A 21,012-nucleotide genomic window follows, 5' to 3' on the forward strand; every position below is an offset into this window, starting at 1 on the left:
TCACAAAGTCTGGATATAATCATCACATACTTAAACAGCTATTATTTCCCATCAGCTGCTTGGAATCATTTCAGCAATAAGTTTATTACCTACACAGTTTGATTCATTGATAAAAGTACTGTTCATGACAAATATTCCAATATTCTTACATTACAAACAGCTTGGGGAAGACTGCAGTTAGGGTAACTTAAAAAACATGCCAAATATTTTCATATACATGTGATTGATGAGCACAAATTACTGAAAATCAAAGTAAGTTTTATTCCCACAGGAAATAAATTTTTCATATAGAGTATCCTTGGGATAGTAAAATCCTAACATTAACTCCCAAGCTGCTTTAGTTCTGGACCTTAAGAATGAATGTTGAGACAAATCAGAATTAACTTGCCTGGGGAAGTTGAAAAGTCTCTATCCTTGGAGGCTTCCAGGATTCAGCAAATGAAGCCAAGCTCACCTAAGTGTTGGTGATAATCCCACTTCAAGCTGGAGGCTGCACCAGGTTTAGCCCAATAGAGATCCTCCAGAGAGCCCTCCCAAGCACCATGCCTATTATTCTATGAATTCTAGTATTTTTTAATAGTGAAAACAGCTCTAAGATTATAAAGACTACCATTAAATACTGTGTTTGAAAAGCATTAACCCTCACAAAAAAAACCCGCTCAATATGGCAGACTGAAATGGAAAGCTTAAAAACACCCCACATTTACATAATTATACCAAACTAGGGGAAAAAAATAATCAAACACTATTCAAATGAAGTCATGCAGCATCCCAATATTAATCAAAGGACAAGAAAATTCAGTCATAATTAAATTGCTTTATTGATACCAATTCATCTTTAATCAGTACTTCAGTTTCATTTTAATTCCAGCAATGATTACAACAAAATTAAGACATGCTTTTAGTGCAGAAATGTTTAATTAAACGATCTTGGACATAATACAGCCAACAGCCAGCTAGTCTGGACAAAGAACTGAGAAGGCTGTAATGCACATCAGCCTGTAGGAAGCGCAACAATGCGGCATGTACTGCTATCCCTGGAATCTCAACACTCCATCTTAAAAACAGTAAAGCAAAAAGTTAAGCAGCACAGGAGGAAATAAAGAGCCACATATGCTAAGGAAACTCAAACTAGCTTGTTAACCCAATAGAACTTAATGAATTGTAACTGAGAACTAGCAAGGTAGGGTTTACATTAAAAGTTAAAGTTCCTTTAACAAACCTTGGACCAAATTTCAGTTGGATTTAGTATTCAACTTACTATCCTGGACATACCTATAGCTCAGAGTCCAACCCTCATGTTTCATGCATTCATTTGTCAAAATTGTCTGTTAACAAAAGCAAGGATACTGGTGTAAGGAAGGACCATTCTGTAACCTGGGATACTTATAGTCATGCTCAACTTCAGATAACTGGCTTGTAACACAAAACAAACCCCTTTAATTGTGCCTCTAGTTCTTACAGAAACAGATAAATAATTACTTCCTTTTCCAAAGATACTGAACGTTTAATATATTAACAGATGGTCTGTGTCCTATTACTACAAGCACAGAGGCTGAAGTATCAGGAAGACTAAAAACTGTCAAATTATGTTGTCTACACAACATACAAACAGAAGCCAGCCTAGTCACACTTTTTTCCTTCTAACAAGGGAGTCACAGAATTCTTAAATAGCAGCTGGAGGTCTGTGTTAAGAGCACGCAGAAATGCAGAGGGAGTGCACAGTTAAACCAGGGTAAGGAATCTTTTTTCCAAATTTAGAAATTGAATATAGAGATTAATAAAATAAATTCTGATTAGAATTCTAGAGTTTACCATTTAGAGACTGGTGCTAGAAACAAGGTTTCTGAAATTATTTTGGGTATTCTGACTTCCTGGGAATACAGTTTGCCTGACTTCAGAAGTTTACTGTAATACCTATGATTAGGAAAACATTAACCAGTAAGCTGCTCTTTCACTCAGTCTGTCCACTGGCTCAGCAATTTGTATCTGAACAAAAGATTAGTTCCTTCTCTATGTATTCACATGATCCTTTAAATGTAAAGAAGAATTCCTAACATGTTTGGACACACAGAATACCACCTAGATAAAATCTGCAACATTAATGTCTCTAGGAAGCAACATAAGGATTTAACAGACTAACTACAGAACAAACAGAAAGGACAACTGGCCTGGCTTAACAGATCTGCTGCTTAGGGTAAGGGAACAAACAGGTTTAAGAAGCCAGTTACTGCACATGCAAGATTCTCAGGGCTTACTACAAGGGTTTGCACACAACCAGTTTTAGGTTACCTTCGTTTACTGCTTCATGGTACCATGCTTGCATCTTTGTGAAAAAGTTTTGCATTGGTTTAGTTAAATTTATACACATCCTTCCGATCAGTTAAGTTAGTGCAACACCTTGTGTGGACACCTGTATTGCTTTAGAGTAGAAGTGAAAGGTGCACATGCATTTTCCTGCAGCAGTTTAAATATGTCTATTTAAGTACATAACCATTTAGCTGCTTTCATATTTTTTGATCAATGACTGCTCCACAACACCTCCACAATTTATTAGGAGGATCAATGCATTTCAGGACAATCAACCTTTACAGATTGCACTTCCATACAGTTCTCTTCCGTTGCTGGAAGATACTATTGCCAAAGCCAGGCATGCTTCCATACACCTTTCTGTCCAGTGAAACCAGCTCAGGCTCTTGTCCCAAGGAAAAGCAACTTGCCAGAGAGAAATGCTTCACAGGTCAGATTCAGGCTATGATCACCAAGTGAACAGTGCTTTTTTAGAACAAAAATTTCCATGTAAATGCCGTATTTCCTCTGTAAGGAATATTGCTTTAACAATACACAGAAAATCACTGACAAGGGATCTAAAACACTACCATTTATTCAACACTGCAACTTAAAGACAAGATATTTGAGATCTCTCTCTGAAATTCATCACCATATTGAATGCAGCAAACATTACAGCTAGATGAAATTGCACATTTTTGAAAGCAATGATACTACTTGTTTCTAAAGTCCAAAAAAAAAAAAAATCAACATTTCAGCTATGTGTTTATCCAGCCCCTTCTGGGATTTAAATACAGCATCTCCATTAAGTCAAGCCTACTGAGATAGTTTTAATGAAGTTTAGTGTGATGCACATGCTCCTATGCCAACACCAGATTCTTCGTTAAGTTCTACTGGATTTATTTGTCCCTCTTCTTTTAGCTTCACCTGTCTAAAGTCTTCCCTGACTATGTCTAGCAGACCTGGCTTGAAAATGACATCCAGTGCTGTCATTGCCAAAGCTTTTGCTGTGCGCAAAGCATAGAACTGAGCATTCTGTGACCCTGCAGAAAAAAGAAATTTCAGGTTAGATTACTAATATTAGCTACAAACCACTAGCTTCCCACATAAGACACATTCTGTAAGATAATCTTCAAGTTTCAGTTACAAGAACAGTTTCTTAAAAATGTACTTGCATGAAGTATGCCTATTTTCTGATGCCTCGAAACAAATTTTCACATGCAAGTGCTTAACTTTCTGCTACTGATGTAAACAACGAAGACTGAAAACAGGAAAATAAGCATTCACATTTTCCTTTTTAGAAAATGCCAAGTTTTATACCATTATTTCTATTACATTTCCAGAGAATTGTGCTTTAGGAGTAAAAATTACCTTTTATCTTTTGGCTCATGTTTAGAAACTCTTCTGAACGAGCTGCTAGGGATAATCTTTCTAATTTCTTCTGTCTAGATGGTATACTAAGTCAGGCTTTTAGTATGAGTTGTGGTCATCCTTCCCATACATATTTAACTTTAAACAGAGTAATAGAAATTCTACATTTTGGCAGTGTTTTTCTGCAACTCTACAATTAACTAATTGTTTCAGGGTCCGTATTCAGCTCAGATCCCATCATGCTTGAAGAAAGCAACTACATTTCTGTACAGGTATTCACATACAGCCACTTTCAGATCTAGTACTTGCACTTTGATACATTTACTGCATGGTAGCTTTGAACACCATAGAAGCATGTGAAAACTTTAATCCTCTGTAATTTGACATATTTATAATTTCTAGATTTCCTGTAGTGAAGAGTCAGCAACCAGGTCCTACAATGCATAAGGGTTCCAAATAAAAACCTCTAACCCTTTCCACTTCCACTCACCTGCAGCTTCTGTGTACTGCTCAGTATGATTCAATGCATCGGAGCCAATATAAAAATAAGGATGAAGCCCAGGGACTACAAATGTAACATTTCCAAAGTCCGTGGAACCTAGAAGCAGCATAGAAATTTTCTTAATGAACAAGTGCTGAAGAGTTTTGCATGCAGTAAGAAAATGTATGATAGATATTATCTCCAGCCCGTATCTAAAACAGAATATCCTCTTCCCCAAATACTAAAATAAAAGCATTTCTAATGAGTCATTATCCATACAAAAAATCTCCCATCACCAAGATGTCCTCCCTAACTAGCCATCTTGAGATGCTGCTCTCCAGTGTGCTTCTGATCAATAATCAGTTACTGGACTGCAAGGAAGATGTATCAGCATGTTCCTATTCCATTTACTGTTAATTTTTCATCAAGCATCTCCTGATAGTAAGCTGTTAATTCAGAAACAATGAAAGCTGCAAACCTTGGAGTCTTGGGCAGTTCAGCTATTTTCCTGCTACAGCCCTTAGAACCAGGCCCAACAATTCCCACTTTTCACCAGTATGCAAATACTCAACATTAGGTAGGGGACTCTGAAGTAGGAACAATCTATCTTTAAACAAGAACAGATTGAGGACAGCTATTTTTTCCTGCGCTTTTTCATTATTCTCAGTTTTAGAACCCTTAACAGCACAAGCACTTTTGAAATAACAAAATCAGAACTAAACTCCAGGCAAAACACCAGTGCTTTGTAGACAAAGAAATTCTTGATAGCAATGCTGCAGATTTTAATGATTATTCTTTCATGCCTGACTAGCACTTTCAGTACATTCGCTAGTGATAGTACCTATCTCACAGTACTGCCTTATCTATTTAATGATACCATCCAGAACTAGTAGATCTTTCATAGTAAATCATCCAGGAGTCTGCAACTACTTCCTGAGTGCCTTTTTTTTTTTTACCCAAACAAGCAATCTACTCGGTATTTGTTAAAATGACATTTAGAAGCTGGAGAAATCAACATACCAGTTATTGTGAAATTCAGATACCAGAGGAAGCATTGTTTTGTAGTAGGGAAAAATAGGGATGAGCAACTAAGATCTCAATTAACTTTTCCCAGGCCAATCAGAGCTGCAAGAATTTTCTTCTTTAGCAATGGCATATAAAATGACTGTTCCAAAGATTTAAAATTATTTGAACACATCAGGTAGCCTCCATGTCATGGTACTTTATGAAGAGAAGATACTGCTAATGCCTTAAGACTTAGAAATGAAGAATAGAGATTTCACTTGGAAGCATGTAGTTACTAGAAGTGAGTCCACAGAGTCTACATTATGTGATCAAAGAGGACAAGACTAGCCTGCTATTTACTCTGCCCACAAACAGAAACAACAAGGCTTGTCCAAAACCATGACTTTTTCCTATAATTCAGTATGCATTTGAAGAAAATCCAACTCTTGGCACAGCAACAAGTTATCTTAATTTTCAGTAGTCTACACTATTGATCCACTTTCTGGTCATTCGGGAATGACAAACCAGCAGTCTAGAAGTTCTGCCTACTCCCAACTAGACCAAGAGTTCTAGACTCACCTTCCTAAGTCCTAATAAAAACTGCTGGAAAGACTGTGTTGGCCTTTTTCCCTGCTCTCACTCAGCAAATGAAGCATTAGAAACTTCAGTGCATCCCAGCTCACGGTCATGTAACTCCACTTAAATTTATATCCATATCCCATCTGCTACGAGTTTACAAGTTATTTTTGCTGAATGTAGGGGATTTAAACTTGGTATTTTTTAGTAAAATGAAGAGCTTACCAAGCCAAAATCCAGGCCGCTTTTAATAAAAGTGTGACAGTCAAATCTTTCCCTCTATCAGAAAAAATGTCACACCCTTTAGTGGTAATAACCTAGCAGCATGTTTAGAACATCAGGTGTTCCAGTGGTTTCCATACAAACATCTGGAACTGTATGCCTGCTAGAGATGTACAGATTGGGATTCCTTCCAGAAGCATAAATAATTGCAGTTGTCAATGCAATATACAGACTTGTGCTCAATTAAATTCTTCAATTAAAAAGGCATTGGAAGCTCCAGACTCTCAAAAATATATCCTGAAGCTGATACTGAAGCCTCTTCAAGTCACTGAAGATGTAATGGAAGTCAATATTACCACAAACATGACTGCAAGGGAAAACGCAAAAGATTCCAGGAAGCATTTCTATACAGCCCCAAGCTTCAAAAGTGGTATTTTCAAAACATACTGGCTCCTTCTTAAGATAGTCTGTATCAGTCTTGTGCACAGGAAGCCAACGAACCCCATGAATGCTGAAAATATCAGAGTAAGTTATCACAAGCATGGATACCTCAACTAAGGCATGCTAAACTAAGCCATCTGCTTTGGGAGGTTATCAATATCCTGTAGCAGGGCCACCCTACCAGCAGAAGGAGAAACTGGTCACGGCACCTGGTCAAAGCTAACTCAGATACACATTATTTCACATCATCCTGGCTGTGTGCCAAATGAGTGAAGCGTGCACAAGGCACACAAGGTAGTGTGATTTGATGGACTGAAGGAATTCTTCATACCGCTTAGCTGCCTAGAGCGATACCTGTAAGCAGACCGATACTAATACCCATGTAGAGGTGGCAGCGAGTATGCTCATCTGTTAACGACTTTTCTGCTGCACAGACATGGAGAAGCAACTGAGCTATCTTCCTTCCCTTTCAACAGAAGAAACTGATATCCTAAAAGAAAACATTGAAAACCATATGAAAACTAAACAGAAATAGAGGTCTTGAAAAAGATGAGACAAAACACTCAATCCCCCCCAAAAAGGGTAGCATACAAAATTCCACTCCTATGTCTCTGGAGACTGTGCTTTGTTATCACTCCTGAATCACCACTGCAAAAATTCAGAGGAAGCTGTGGAAAGAAAATTCAGTAAAGCCTACTGCAGTGAGACAAAAATGCAATTGCTCAAGCACATTTTGACATTTGACAAGCAATTTAAGGACAGAACAGGCATATGGGGAGTTTCAGTTTAAGTTAATGGTTAACATTTACCATATCATGTAACTTACATATGAAAGCACTATTACAAGTAGGTGTCTGTACTAAGTTCAATGTCCTCTGAACCAGCAAGATCACCAGTACTCATGATCTTCACCCTTAATACAATGGTGTGAAAGAAGCAACTAGCAGAGCTCCAGAAAGTTTCACTATAGTAAGCATTCTAAGTAAGGTTCCTCAGCCCCTTTCTTAGGCTAAATGAGCAAAGTAGTAAATCTTACTTGTACCACACTGAAGACAAAAAGAAATCTGCCTTTAGTTATGATTTGTTTTTAAACCCAAGACAATGAACCAGTTGAAGAAAATATGCTACCGTTGCCTTAATTTGGAAGGGAAGTAAGAAATAGAGAAAAACGACCAGAATACTGTTAGATATGCTGTCTCCCCCACCTAAAAAAAAAAGTTGAGAACTCTGCCTCCAAACACCAAGATCTCAACTGTCCAAAGATAATAATCTGCATTTAATGTAGAGAAGATTAGTACCACAATCAAACTAATTAGGATAACGACTTTTACTGAGAACAATCTTTTCTTTCTAACCAAAACACATGTAACATGAGTAAAAACATTTATATATACTATCATGATCAGTAAGCAAAGGCTATAAAGTATCAGCACCAGTTAAGACTTAAACAGAGCTCCTGTAGGAAGATTCTGAAAAAAAACTGTTAAGGGTGATGAAAAGCCCACCTGAGCATTCAAGAATTCACATTCCTATAGCTCTGGGAGAACAAGATAGTGAAAGAATCTGAAACATAGTCAAGACCCAGAAGTGAACACCTACTTGAAGGGCACCCTTTGGAAAATTAATCTGCTGAACTCGTGAACTAAAATTGGAGGCATAGAATTACCTGTTAATGGAAAGAGCTTTAAATTAGGGTTATGACAATGCTTAAACTTCCACTTAATCTCTTAAAAAACTCCCTCTAAAATATTAGTTAGATGCTAGTAAATTTGTTTATGTGTAAGCTTGGAAAATATTGTTAAACAAGGTTTCTAAAAACAAAGTCCCATCTCCATTCATACCAAACCAGGATTCTGCATTTCAAAGCATCAGAATGAGCAGCAATTCATTACACATCCTCATGATCTCACTAAGACTGTTCTTAGCTTTTCATCCTTTTATCCCCCAAACAAACTGTTTCTTACTTGAAATATTTTCAGAAATAATATCAGAAAATGATTACTGCTTTTCATACCTGTTGGGAGAATTTCTCAGCTTCTACAACAAATACAGACACACAGGCCAGAGGTATGATCCTTTTACAGAGCTTCAACTTTATAATATGGCTTCTTCTTCTGACCAAACTATGTTTAACCTAGCTCTGTCCCATTATTTTATACACTTAAGAGTTGGTCAACCTAAGCTTAAGTCATAACAAAAAACCCAAATGGAGTTACCTGACAAACCATTCAAGATACAGTCTTCTGATATAAATTCTATTCCAAGCTTCTTTCCATTCTCCTTGTAAACTTTCTGCAGGCTTTTATTTGGAAGTACATTGTAGTAATCATTTTCACCACCTTTTATTTCCACCTAGACGAAAAAAACCCAAATGATTAGAAATTTTTCTTCAACTTAAGCCAGTTTAAACAATTTAAAGACCAGAAAAAAGTACATATCCATACTTCAAGGCCATGTCAAAACACACATAAGTACTAAGCTTCTTTCAAAAATACAGCATTCTGCCAAATATCACCCTTAATCAAAACACAGCTGGTGTTCTGTGAAGCTTGCACTAGACAGCCAAATTCCAGAAGCACAGGTTTCACAGACAGCATCCCCAAAAATAGGAAACATTTCTTGTAACACTGTCTTATGATTTCAACTGCAGGTACTATTAAACTACATAGAAATCAATTTAGGCTTTCACCAAATTCTATTTTACTATTGTTCAGAACACTTCCAATAACTAAAGCCCCATTCATGAAATGACTTCACACAGGCAAGAAGTTTGAAAACAAATGTAAAAAACATACCTATGTCAAATTTCAAAAGATATCTTCCATTCTGCATAAAGCGCACTTTCTGAATTGTTTTCTAGTTAGAGTGGAGGGGCTATACTTGGAAAACAGCATCTAATGCCTCAAATAGATCTTAAAACTCACTAGCTCACATTCATATACACTATATCTATGTTCTGATGAGCATAGACATTTCTAGTCACAGCTGTATCATAAACCTGTAACCACAGAGCAGGTAGAACTGCCTATCTTAGCAATACGCTGCAAGATAATCATATTGCTTGAACCAGCTACAGGAGACACTTCCATTTACTAAAAGAAAAAATGAGAAGAACGTTAACTGAAAAAAATCACTCCATTTTTCACATTTGGTTGCTACATGAGCCTGCTGTTTAATGTGGCAAAGGACCCAGTGACAAAGACCGTGGAAAAAAGAAAAAACACTCAATACCTGTTTTGTCTGTTCCTACCGGTAAGGTTTGCCATCAAGTCTCCCAGGTCTCTGAGCCTAGAAGCACTGTCTGCAGAAGAGCATCACCCAGATCAAAAAAAAAGATTATGGGGCACTTAAAGAAACTGTATGTACATGGGACCAAGTACAATGCATCCAAGGATGCAGAGTAAGAAAGGAACAGTAGTGCAATCAGCGAGCTATGATTTTTTAAGTGTAGTTGAAACAGAGGGATGCTCTAGCTCACTGAAAGAGAGATAAAGGTCACATCCACCTTGAAGGGTCAAGAGGAGGACCTTGGAAATTACAGACTGGTCAGCATGTCCTATCCTCAAGCTCCCAGAGGGATTACAGAGCAAATAAATCCTCCTAAGACCAATGTCCACAATCACAAGGCAATTGTGAGCATCCAGCATATATTCACAGAAGAGCAGATAGTGCATGACCAAGCTTAGCTTTTCATGACATGTCTGGCTCAGAGGACACAGAAGACATGCGAGCTCAAAGTGTTATGATCAAATAACAAATTAATCCAAACTGCTGCCTGTTACTTGTGGCATTCATCTGCAATCAATACTGGTGCCATTACTGTTTTAATATCTTTATTATTTATGCAGACAACTCCTGCAAGACCACATCATCTGGTATACTGTGTTCAGTTCTGTGCTCCTCATATCAAGACTGGAGCTAGTCCAGAGGAAGGCCACAAAGATTATTAGGGTGCTGGTGAACATGACATACAAGGAAAGGCTGAAGGAACTTGACTTGTTGAGGCTTCAGAAAAGACAACTAGAGGGAGATCTTACTGCTCTCTACAGATACTGGATGGGGAGGGTACAGAGAAGACAGAACCAGATTTCTGAGATGCCCAGTGATATGAGGAGAGGCAGCAAAGGAAATTCCTATTAGATATAACAATCATAGAATGGTTGAAGTCGGAGAGGACCTCTGGAAGTCATCTTGTCCAACTACCCTGAACAAGCACAGTCACCTAGAGTTGGTTGCCCAGAACCATATCAAGGCAGCTTCTGAATATCTCCAAGGATGGAAACACCACAGTCTCTCCAGGCCACCTGTTCCAGTGCTCAATCATCACAGTATAAACATCAGGAAAAATCTTGTTCACCATGAGGTGGGTAGAGCACTTGAGAGAGGTTGTAGAATTTCATCCTTGGAGATACTCAGAAGTCCACATGGCACTGAGCAATCTGCTCTAAGTGGTCCTGCTCTGAACAGAGGGTTAGACTAGATGACCAAGGCCAGGCTGGACGGGGCTTTGAGCAATCTGGTCTAGTGGAAGGTGTCCCTGCCCATGACTGGGGGGTTGGAACTAGATGATGCTTAAGCTCCCTTCCAACCCAAACCACTCTACGATTTTATGACCTCTGGAGGTCCCTCCCAACCTACATTGTTCTATGATTCTGTGGCATTCTATTTACAAGCCAAAGCTTTCCTTCAGGACACAAAGCAACAGAATAGCAAACAGTATCATAGAAATTTAGATTTCAGCTGAACACCATGCAGACAGAAGTGCTAAACCTCAATTTCCTATTCTAGCTTACCTTATCTCCAAGGTAACAGAAACAACATGACCATGAATACATTCTTACTTTACATCCTGTGGCCAGTGCTGCAGATTTGAAGCAGTTCTCAACCTTCTCTGTCAGAACAGAAAGATCTTTCATTGAAGGTGCACGCAAGTAAAACTCTAGTTCAGTGTAAGAAGGAATGATGTTAGGTTTCACACCACCATTTTTTATTACACCTACAGAAAGAGAAAAGTCATGTTATCAGTCAAATACAGCTGCTTGATCTTCAGACCTATCATGAAACTCCTTGCTCAAGAACTAAATATATAAACAAAAAGCAACAAAACATCAGCATGAAATACAATGTCAAAAATACAGTAGGTGGACAAAGTTTCTTCATCACATCAGAGTAAGTGAAACGTGTACATGTTTTTCAGCACAATTTCATTGCATTCTTTGGTTAGGTATCTGTTATAAACCTAGACAAGCCAAACTACCATTTGTAACTAATCCCCTGAAATTCAATGCATCAGAGGCATGAAGCAATCTGGCTGCCATTAAAAAAATTGTTATAAAGGCTACCTTGGATTCCAACTTTTAAAGGTTTCTTCAACTAGAGTATTTCCAACTTGTTTTGCCAGCTTAGAGAGAAATTGTTAGTTGCCTTTCTCAGTAATACTGTTGTAATGTGTGTGTTGCAGCACACAGAAAGTTCATTAGATTCCTCATATTAATTCTTTAGAAATATTGGAATGTATAATATACATAGTTTTATTCAAGAGTGAATCCCAGACAAAAACAGGATGAAAGGGTTCCCTCAAGGAAATGGGTGACAGCTACATAGTTTTCAATTATGACATCAGATGCATTACCATAAAAGAATATAATATTTAGATATTTCAACAATAAAATACTGTAGACCTCAATTCTACTTTAGATTTGAATGCATTAACAGCCAGTTGTTTTCAACAGGCTGTTTGTTTCCCTGGTCTCCTACCCTCAATGGAAATATGTGGAGTAAGATTTGTTTTCTGTAGACACTGAGAAACTATCTACCTTAAATGGAAATACTGCACAAAGTTACTGATGTATGTCACTGAAGCCTGAAGACAGCACTATCAGGATGCAAATGGGCAGCAGATCTTTATTTTTGGTGCAGAAAACCTATTAAGACTATGAACTCCCCCTCACGTAAAACCTTCCCAGTCTCTAATAGTCAAAGTAAACAAAGTGCTGCATTAAATCACTATCAGTACTAGTCTGTAACAAAAAGGAACAGCTCAGATGAGACAGACATCACAGGAACCAGAAAGTCAGCAAGTAATCATGCAAATTTGCATGACACATACATAACACATTTGCTCAAAACAAATAGCATGAGTAAATAACTTTCACTTGTCTTGCCCAGCACATTTGTAAATGGAATTGGATCAAGTCTAAGAGCATGTCTACACTTCAATTTCAAAGCATCTGCAATACAGACTGGACAGCAGGTCTAGTGTTAAAACTAGGCTGCCTGCACATTACCAGTAGCACCCAGTGTGCCCCTCTAGATAAAACTTTTTTTACAACCTGTTTAATACAACTTGCATTACTATTTTTCAAGGGGGCAATATATACTGCACTCATAAGCAGGGAAGAAAGATAACATCAAATATCAGACAATCTCAAACCAACAATGTTCCAGTACATAAAACACTTAGAAACTCTAGACTCTAATGGAAATTTCAGTTTTTGTTAGTGGGTTAACACTAAGATTTTTAGAAGCACTTAAGTCAGCCACTGCTATTACTGCAAGTCTACAACACAAGGTCTCCAACACACTGTTGTAAAGAAATCATTACTAAAATTAAATCTCATTCTGGCTGCTTATACTTTCTCAAAAGTATTTTAAATATTTGTAGTTTGAAAACCAGGTTTATGACAGCAGTTGATTCAACACAGTAATTTAAGTTTTGCTGTGGTTCAGGAAGTGTTACCTCTAGGAGGCTTGTTTAGATACTCTAGTTTTTTGCCTACATTACCCATGTAGCCCTTAAACTATGAAAAAAGCAGTATTAAGGGTTTTAGGCTTAGATTCAATAGAAGACTTAGGCACCTCTAACCTTAAACCTGTAACACATGGGTTTCAGACACCAAATTCATAATTAAGTGCCTTGTTTCCTACAGAGCAATAGGGTAAGAGAGGCTATGCCCACTGTCTGAAATTCATTTGGGTATGTTCCACAGCAGAACTGCTAACATCTTCATCTACAGTCAAAAGGGTTAGGGCTTCCAGACTCCATCCAGATATCCTGGAGAGAAATACACACATGTATTATACAGCACAAGCAGCCAAGGCATGTAATGATTAGCTCAGAACTTCCAGAAGTGTTTTAAGCTCGTAAGTATTCCAAATAAACAGTTCTACATTCAGAAGTCATGTAGAAATGACAAAGTTTAATTTCAACTTAGAAAACATTGTGTTGGGTGTAACAAGGGAAACCTGGGTTTATAGCTAAAGGGCAGCTTCCATCTCAACTTCTGAAAATTTCTCCCTGTACAAAGAGAAATGCATGTTGTTGAAGCAGTACGAGTAAAGCTTAATGGTCAATATGTCTCACTGCAAAATGACCCTTCTACTCCAAGGTCTACTAGACATTAGAATCTAGTGAACATCTAGTTCATTGGGCTACTAACCAAAACTACGGGCTTCTGCCATCACTTGTTTTTTCTCCTCTGGCAAATAAGCTTCAGCCACTCTAGACCACTACACCTTTCCAATAAATGCCATCTAATTAAAGGAATGTCTACCACAAAACTGATGCAGTAAGCATATTTCATTTTTCAGAAGCATTTAATCTTACACCTTTGCAAAACACATACTGACTTTAAGCAATTCAAGGCCATGTACCAGAATAAACTTTCACTTTTAAAATTTTTTCTTTCTGAACTGCAATTTCAAGTGCAAAGACTTAAAAGTTGTCTCGCCTCTAGGTCCCTGTGTCCTCTTTTAAATCTGACCTATAAGCCTATTTTCAGCAGTTAGTTCTGGACACTGACATGATTTTAAAGATTACAGACAAACTATTTAAATTAAATGGTGCTATTTCATAATATTTGAAGTGACTATACTAATTTAGTGCAATAATGCAATACTTAATGGGATTTTGTAAGTTAGTATTTCAACAGCCTAAACTCTTACTTGCTGGACATTAGGTTTAATGAAGATCTCACCATGAACTCTCCAGGTCGGTTTCATTTGCTGTCTTAAAACAGACAGATTGTTGTATGCAAGAACAGCAGCATCTAATGCATTAACTCCTTCCCAAGGATAAGCAGCAGCATGAGAAGCTTTTCCATAGTATTTCACAGTCACACTAGGAAATAAAAGGCATTGCTTATTTTTTTTTCATCCACTGAAAAAAACTCTAAAATAAAAAGTTCCTTTTGTTCACACAAATATTTGTTATTTAAGTTTTGTGCAGCAGAACACCAAACAATTTACCTGGCACTACACTGTCACAAAGTTGAACTACCTCTGAGTGCAGGAAGATGATGGAAGATTTCTAGGAAACCAATGAACTGGAACAATACCAAGAGCCAATCAGACAAAAGAGTTACCAGTAACATAACACTATATAGCCTTTTCCTGAGAAGTACAGGCTTCACATATTAAATTTCTCCAACACTTTTTATACTGCCTGACTATTCTGAGATTTAAAGTTACTAACATTTTCTCAGAGGATAACAAACCTATTTCTCCAGTTCAAAATTAGAAGTTGATTGTCCTAATTCCTGTCAAACTTAAATGTGTACAGTATATAAGACAGCAAAAGCAACATTAACAAGGATCACATACAACCTGTGTCTAAATAACAACTGTCAAGTTTTAAAAGCATAGTAAAGGCATAGCCTAGTATAAAATATACATTACTATGCCACAAGCAAAGATGTTTTCCCTGCACACCAAAGAAATCTAATGCAAAGGTTATCCTCCAACTTCGCAGAAGTCAAAACACTGCACCTAAACATACCCAGTAAGAATTCATGCTTTGCTTCATCTGAGGGCCATTTATATTAGCCTTACAAAATTTAGTATTACAATTATATGAAAACTATTTACACAAGGCAAATATTACATACTGACAACTACATAAGGTATTACTATTTATCAAATACAAAAATAGTTTTTTACCAATAGTAGAGACTTTAACTAAATCTGTTTGTACTCAAACCCAGTCCTTTACATAAAAACCCTCCACCTTCAAGCTCAAAGTGTTCCCCCCGCCCCCCTCAAGACACACATCCTGTCTCTTACCCAACTAGGACCAACCTAACTTGCTTGTCCCTCTGTCTTGCACAAATGCCAACTTAGCCACTTATCCTGAACTGACCCCTCATGCTCTGAATCACACCACAGCTGTAAGTTAATACCAAAACTTAAATACTGGATAGCAGAGGGACACAATGGAGTGTACTGTTGCAGCAGAAAACATGTCCTGCTACCGCCTGCAATCCAAATTAAGTATGCCCTTTCCCATCCCCCCTCATCCTCCAAGACAACCATACATCCCTTTCTGTAAAGTATGAGTGTTATTTAAAATTTATTATCATTATGAAATCGAGGTAAGACAACTTATCCTTTAACATCCCACAAGTATTAGACTGCAACTCCTCAAATCAGCTCACAAAGAAGATAGGACAGATCCCTGGATATTCTCCAAAAAATGGAGAGAAGGTAAAGTAAAGCAGAAAGTCAAGTTGCAAGAATTTTTTTTTTTTCCACAGGACACACATGCTTCTTATTAAAAAATTTTTCAGCATTCCTCCTCTTGTACTTCTATTGCTACACAAATGTCATTTACTCTCAGAAAAAAAACCCAACAGATTTTGGTGAATAACACCACCCTAAGCCAGTTTAAGAATATCAGCAGAAGAATGTGGATCCTGCTTGACCAACAATAAATAGGCTGATTAAATGAAGGATAAGCGATTAAGAATCAGCAAATTTTGGCACGTTTTCACCACTGTTCTACCAGTATGTTAATTTTACTTCAGGCACAACCCAGCCTTCAGAGGTTGCAGGTATAGTAACACTAGCAATGTAGTGATCACCAGTCCTTAAATTCCTTGAAAACAACCAGAGATCAACTATCTCATAATTACATAATTATCGGAATCTCATAATTACATAAATCATGACAAACTCAGTATTTCAAGCTTTTGGAGGTAAGTTGTTTCACTCAATACTTCAGTTCCATGCCTCCTCCATATTTAGGGTTTAAAAGCTGTCAGGACTTGTACCCTACAGGAGATCATCACCTCTGAAGGGAGGTTTCCAAATCTTACTGTATCAAACTCACAAGACTATTGCAAGAGTTGAAATGAACAGAAAGACAAAACTATCAATGAAAACTGCATCTTGAAGATTATAGTCTTAAGGTACAGCAACCAAAAGGCAAGCTGGGATAAGTCCTGAAGGAGATTACAATAACCAGTTAAGTCTCTTCAGAAACACAATGATGGACTAGAGCATAGTGCTGGCTAGGTAAGGAAGACAAAGTGTTGCTGACCTTGCTGCTGTTCTACCATAAAACTTATCAGTAACAGAAGCAAATTAGCCACCAGGAACAGCACTGGCAAAAGCAAAATGGCCAATAAAATCAAGCACATAGGACCTGGAAGGTAGCAAAACCAAGCTGAAAACAGCTAGCATCAAGTAAAAAATGGCTGGAAAACCAGTTATTTAAATACTACAGAATTTAGTCAGAGACAGCCCAATGAAATACTTGAAAAAAACTGTTGCACTGGAGGGAGGTTACTAGTGGAGTCTCTGCAAGACAAGACCCTAGGATCAAGAATCACTAGCAACTGTGACAAAATGTAATAACAGAACCTGCTGACAGACTACTGCTGGAACACTATGAAAACTGAACAGGTTTAGAATATCAAAGGAAGAACAGCTTGGCCACGCAGACTGGCAGAGAAAGAACAGAATGAAGCTCAAAAACATTTTAAAAGATCATGTACTTCCAGACTAAGCATTTGCCTAAGAGTTGATTGCTTGACAGTGGCTGAAGAGGAAGCGCCAAACATGCCAGCTGTCTCCAGAATGATAAGAAGACACTACAGTCCCAGCATCAGATGAGTAAAGTCTAAGGAAATTCCACCTCATGTATTGCGTACAACTTCGATTATGCACATCCAGCAAGGAGTGCTTAAAGACAAGTCAAGCCACTCCAAGTACAAATGAACAAACGCTGTCACTAAACAGTAGGGCTAATCAAAAGATGACAAGGCATAATTTCTGAAGAGTTATATGGCTAGCTGACACAAAAAAAGTTGAGTGAGGGTACGACTGCTGTCTATACTTACACTGGGGGTAAACATGAAGGAAAACCAAGAACTACTTTGAACTGAAAAAGCTGATGTCAGAGTCAATAGATATAAAATCACCATGATTAAATTTAGGCTAGAATTTAATAAGGATCCAAACAGCAGCCAGGCTTGGTTGGCCGGCTCACTCAAAAGTGCAAGAGAAAACCTGAAACACTTTCAAACCTGATTAAAATAAAATGCATACAGAGGACTAAATGACCTAGTGGCCCAGGAAAGCAAGGAACTGTGATACATGAGACTCCCTTCAGCTGCATTTTTAATTATTTTTTTTTAACAGATAGGATAATCACATGCATGTTTAAACAGAAACGCCTAGAAACATAAGAAAAAAATATTTTGGGGACACGTGCAAGATTATCTCAGAGCAGTCAGGGATCTTTAACACTATGCTGAACACTGGTCTTTGGAGGAACAGCTCAGTGTTCATAACTGGAACCCGGCTCCTGACTGCAAATACTTCGTCTGAAGGGCACCTGCAAGGTCCCCGTCACTAAGTTCAGCCCCTTCCAAACCAGCTCCCCTGCTCGGGGAGAGGGAAAAGACTAATAACAAGCCACCTGAACCTGCTCACTCACTCGTGCTCGGCCACATCGGGCAGGTAAGCCGCGTTTTCTTGCGAGGGGTGTGCCATAAAAACCACATCCAGGCCATCAAATGCTCCAGCGTTTATCAGGTCTATTTTGCCTCCTCCTTGTTCTTCCGCAGGCGTCCCCAGCACCGTGATCTGCAGCAGAAACGCAGAGAGTCAGGAGCCGAAGGGCCCACCGGGGCCGAGGCCAGGGCCCCCGCCTTCGGGAGGGCTCCCCCTCACCTGGACGGCGACGGGCGCCGGCTGCGGCAGGCTCTCCAGGGCGGCCTTCAGCCCCAGCGCGGCGGCGGCTCCCACCTCGGCGATGAGGTTGTGCCCGCAGGCGTGGCCGATGCCGGGCAACGCGTCGTACTCGCAGAGGAAGGCGACGCGGAGCGGGCGCGGGCCCTGCGGGGCGGCCGTGCCCCACTCGGCGCGGAAGGCCGTGCCCAGCCTGTAGCGCGGCTGCACGGCCCAGGCGGCGCCCGGCAGCTCCCCGCTGGAGAAGAAGCGGGTCATGGTGTCGTGCGCCTGGTGCTCCTCGTAGGCCAGCTCGGGCCGGCTCCAGATGTCGCGGCTCAGCGCGCCCAGCCGCGCCGCGTTCAGCTCCACGCTCTCGCACGCCCGCTGCTTCAGCGCCTCCAGCGCGGCGGCTGGGCCGCCCTGCGGCGGGTCCTGCGGCCTCATGAGGGAGCGGCGAGGCGGACACAGAAGCACCTGCCCGCGCGGCGCAGCCCCCCGCCCCAGCCGCCTGCCCGCCCCCGCCCGCCGCCGTGTGAGCTACCCGCCCCCTTCGCCCCCTTTTATCGCCTCCTCGGCGCCGCGGGGCACGCTGGGAAACGTAGTTGGCCGCCCCGACACGGCCAGCAGTCGGCGCCCGGCCGGAACTACCCGCCCCAGCGCGCCGGCGGGAGCGGCCCCGCCCCGCCCCGCCCCGCCCCGCCCTGCCGCGGCCGCCCGGAGGGTTCCGCGGGCGAGCAGGTGGGAGGGGGGTGTCGGGCCGCCGTTACCGGCGTTGGACGTCCCTGCAGGTGCCACTTCGTGCTTTTAACCGCTGTATTTTGCTGTTGACTTAGCACACGCCGTCGCGCACGCCTGTATTTACCGTCAAACCAAGCTGAAGCCGGTCTTCACCGGCTCCCTCTGCGCCATTTCCCAGAGGCTGCACTCAAGGGCAAGATCTGCCATGACTCCACAGGGCTTGGAAATAACACCTCGTTTTCTCCAGCATCTCCTTTATTTTTTTTTCAGCTAGATGTCCTGTTGATGCCTGCTACCTGATGCCTGCAAGCAGTTGGTGCCTGCATGTAACAATTAGTGATAAGAGAAGCATTCCATTATACCATATATGGTAATGTTATATCCAATTGTGTATTCCTGGAAGTTGATGATATTATCAGAACTATGCAATCTAGGTGAGACTCCCAAAGAGATCTTACTTTGGAAGTCTCAAAGGGGGGAATGTTAAGAAATTCTTTTACCAAACATTGTTTAACTTTGTATTTAACAAGTGTTAAAGTGAACACTTGTTACACATTGAAGTGTACAGAGAAGATATCCTGACCTTGAGAATAGATACATCCTTGCAGAATTGCTCAAACAAGGCAGATAAGAAAGAACAGCTTGGCCAGGCAACAGAGGTGGAAAACGTCCAAGGAGAAGAAATTATCCTCAAAAGACTCGTGACCATAAAAGGGAAAAAGGAGTAGGGGGCTAACTCCCCAAATGACCAGTGATGACCACCCGAGACCCCCGCACACGCGCAGTCTAGTTTTGCAATGCCAGCATTATGTAAATAGAGTAGATAGGTGGAAAGGTGGAGACTTCTTGGAAAACATATGAATATTCATGTCTTTATATAAAAAGGTATGAGTATTCATGTCTTTAAGGTATATAAAGGATGAACTTTTGGTTTAGTGTATGCACGTTAGGTGGAGCGATTGCCCGTGCATCCAGTGCTGCAATAAAGAATGCCTGCCTTCTAAAACTTCAAACTAAGACTTAGAGGGTTCTTATGAGACCGGATTTACGGTAACACTGCCTGGATTTTGTTTTCTCCTTTATGTGTCTTTGGTATTTCTGAACCCCAGACCTGTGAGGGCCCCAGCGCAGTGTCACTGGCTGGGCGGCGGTAGCTTCAGCTGCTCCCCATCTCCACCACCAGTGGCCTGTCCTCTTCCTGCACCTGCGGGACCGGTGAAATGCCCACTCACACACCTGGACCCACAGCAACAAGCAGCACAGGCGCTTTGCTTATGCATGGTAAACCTGATGCACACAGAGCACGTGGGCTGAGCCTCTGCACCCTCCAAGTGCAGAAAGTTCAACGCTCTCGGGAAGCCTTGGACTTGCCACCTGTATGCTGTGTGGCATGCGGGCACATAGTGCTGTCCACAAAAGGCCAATCAAGTAATCGTCTGTGGCTTTGCTGACTTTCATAATGAAATCCTGATGATCACATGCATGGGGTTTGAGGGTTTTTTTCTGAAGGTGTTGTGCTACACAGCATTTGTTTAAAGTCCCGTGTGCACAGTATCACTAACAATGGTTTATCTGAAGTTGGAATGGGTGTGAAGTGCTCACTGGGAGTTTTTAGATACAAACCAGATAGCAGGGACCTTGCCTGTCTAACCAACCCATACCTGACAAAAGCTGAAGTCAACAGAAACAAAATGACAAATTCTGGTGTTTTTCTCGTATTCATTTAATTACCAGAAATTCACTTTTTGTTCATTTTGATGTTGGTTTATCCACTGTACCCTTTCTCCACAACTTTTCTGTCACCTGGAGGTGTGCTGAACGGCAGGTCTGCCTTCTCCACAAAAGATGAGGAAGTCCTTTTCCTAGTGAAACCCAAACCCTACATGACCCTCAGTCACTCTAAGCAGAGTTCAGGCTCCCATGCCTTGTGTTTGTCA

General features: G+C 40.3%; 1 protein-coding gene across 5 annotated transcripts; it reads right to left on the reverse strand.

Moving 5' to 3' along the window:
* Positions 1 to 797: 797 nt before the first annotated feature.
* On the reverse strand, positions 798 to 18,856 carry PM20D2 (peptidase M20 domain containing 2). 5 transcript variants are annotated; one of them, XR_012622596.1, is made up of 8 exons: positions 18,338 to 18,856; positions 18,102 to 18,250; positions 14,362 to 14,504; positions 11,227 to 11,381; positions 8,602 to 8,737; positions 6,740 to 6,875; positions 4,151 to 4,258; positions 3,275 to 3,332 (listed from the first exon to the last, which is right to left on the reverse strand). XR_012622596.1 is itself a non-coding variant. In XM_074819576.1 (7 exons), the coding sequence occupies exons 1-7, from the start codon at positions 18,779 to 18,781 to the stop codon at positions 3,130 to 3,132; spliced, it is 1,338 nt and encodes a 445-aa protein (XP_074675677.1). In that variant the 5' UTR covers positions 18,782 to 18,856; the 3' UTR covers positions 798 to 3,129. The 5 variants fall into 5 exon arrangements, 3 of the variants coding, with proteins under 3 accessions (XP_074675677.1, XP_074675678.1, XP_074675679.1); XR_012622595.1 differs by lacking the exon at positions 3,275 to 3,332 and adding an exon at positions 7,985 to 8,051 and having other exon boundaries at positions 4,150 to 4,258; XM_074819576.1 differs by lacking the exon at positions 6,740 to 6,875 and having other exon boundaries at positions 798 to 3,332.
* Between the last annotated feature and the right edge of the window lie 2,156 nt (positions 18,857 to 21,012).

This window comes from Strix aluco, chromosome 3, assembly GCF_031877795.1.
Source record: "Strix aluco isolate bStrAlu1 chromosome 3, bStrAlu1.hap1, whole genome shotgun sequence".
Lineage (NCBI taxonomy): Eukaryota > Metazoa > Chordata > Aves > Strigiformes > Strigidae > Strix > Strix aluco.

Coding starts and splice junctions, on each gene's coding strand:
- PM20D2 (XM_074819576.1), bottom strand. CDS start 18,781: ATGAGGCCGCAGGACCCGCCGCAGGGCGGCCCAGCCGCCGCGCTGGAG. Junction 11,382..14,361: donor ACCGACCTGGAGAGTTCATG/GTGAGATCTTCA, acceptor CTCTTTCTGTAG/GTGTAATAAAAAATGGTGGT. Junction 3,333..4,150: donor GCAGTACACAGAAGCTGCAG/GTGAGTGGAAGT, acceptor TTTTTTCTGCAG/GGTCACAGAATGCTCAGTTC.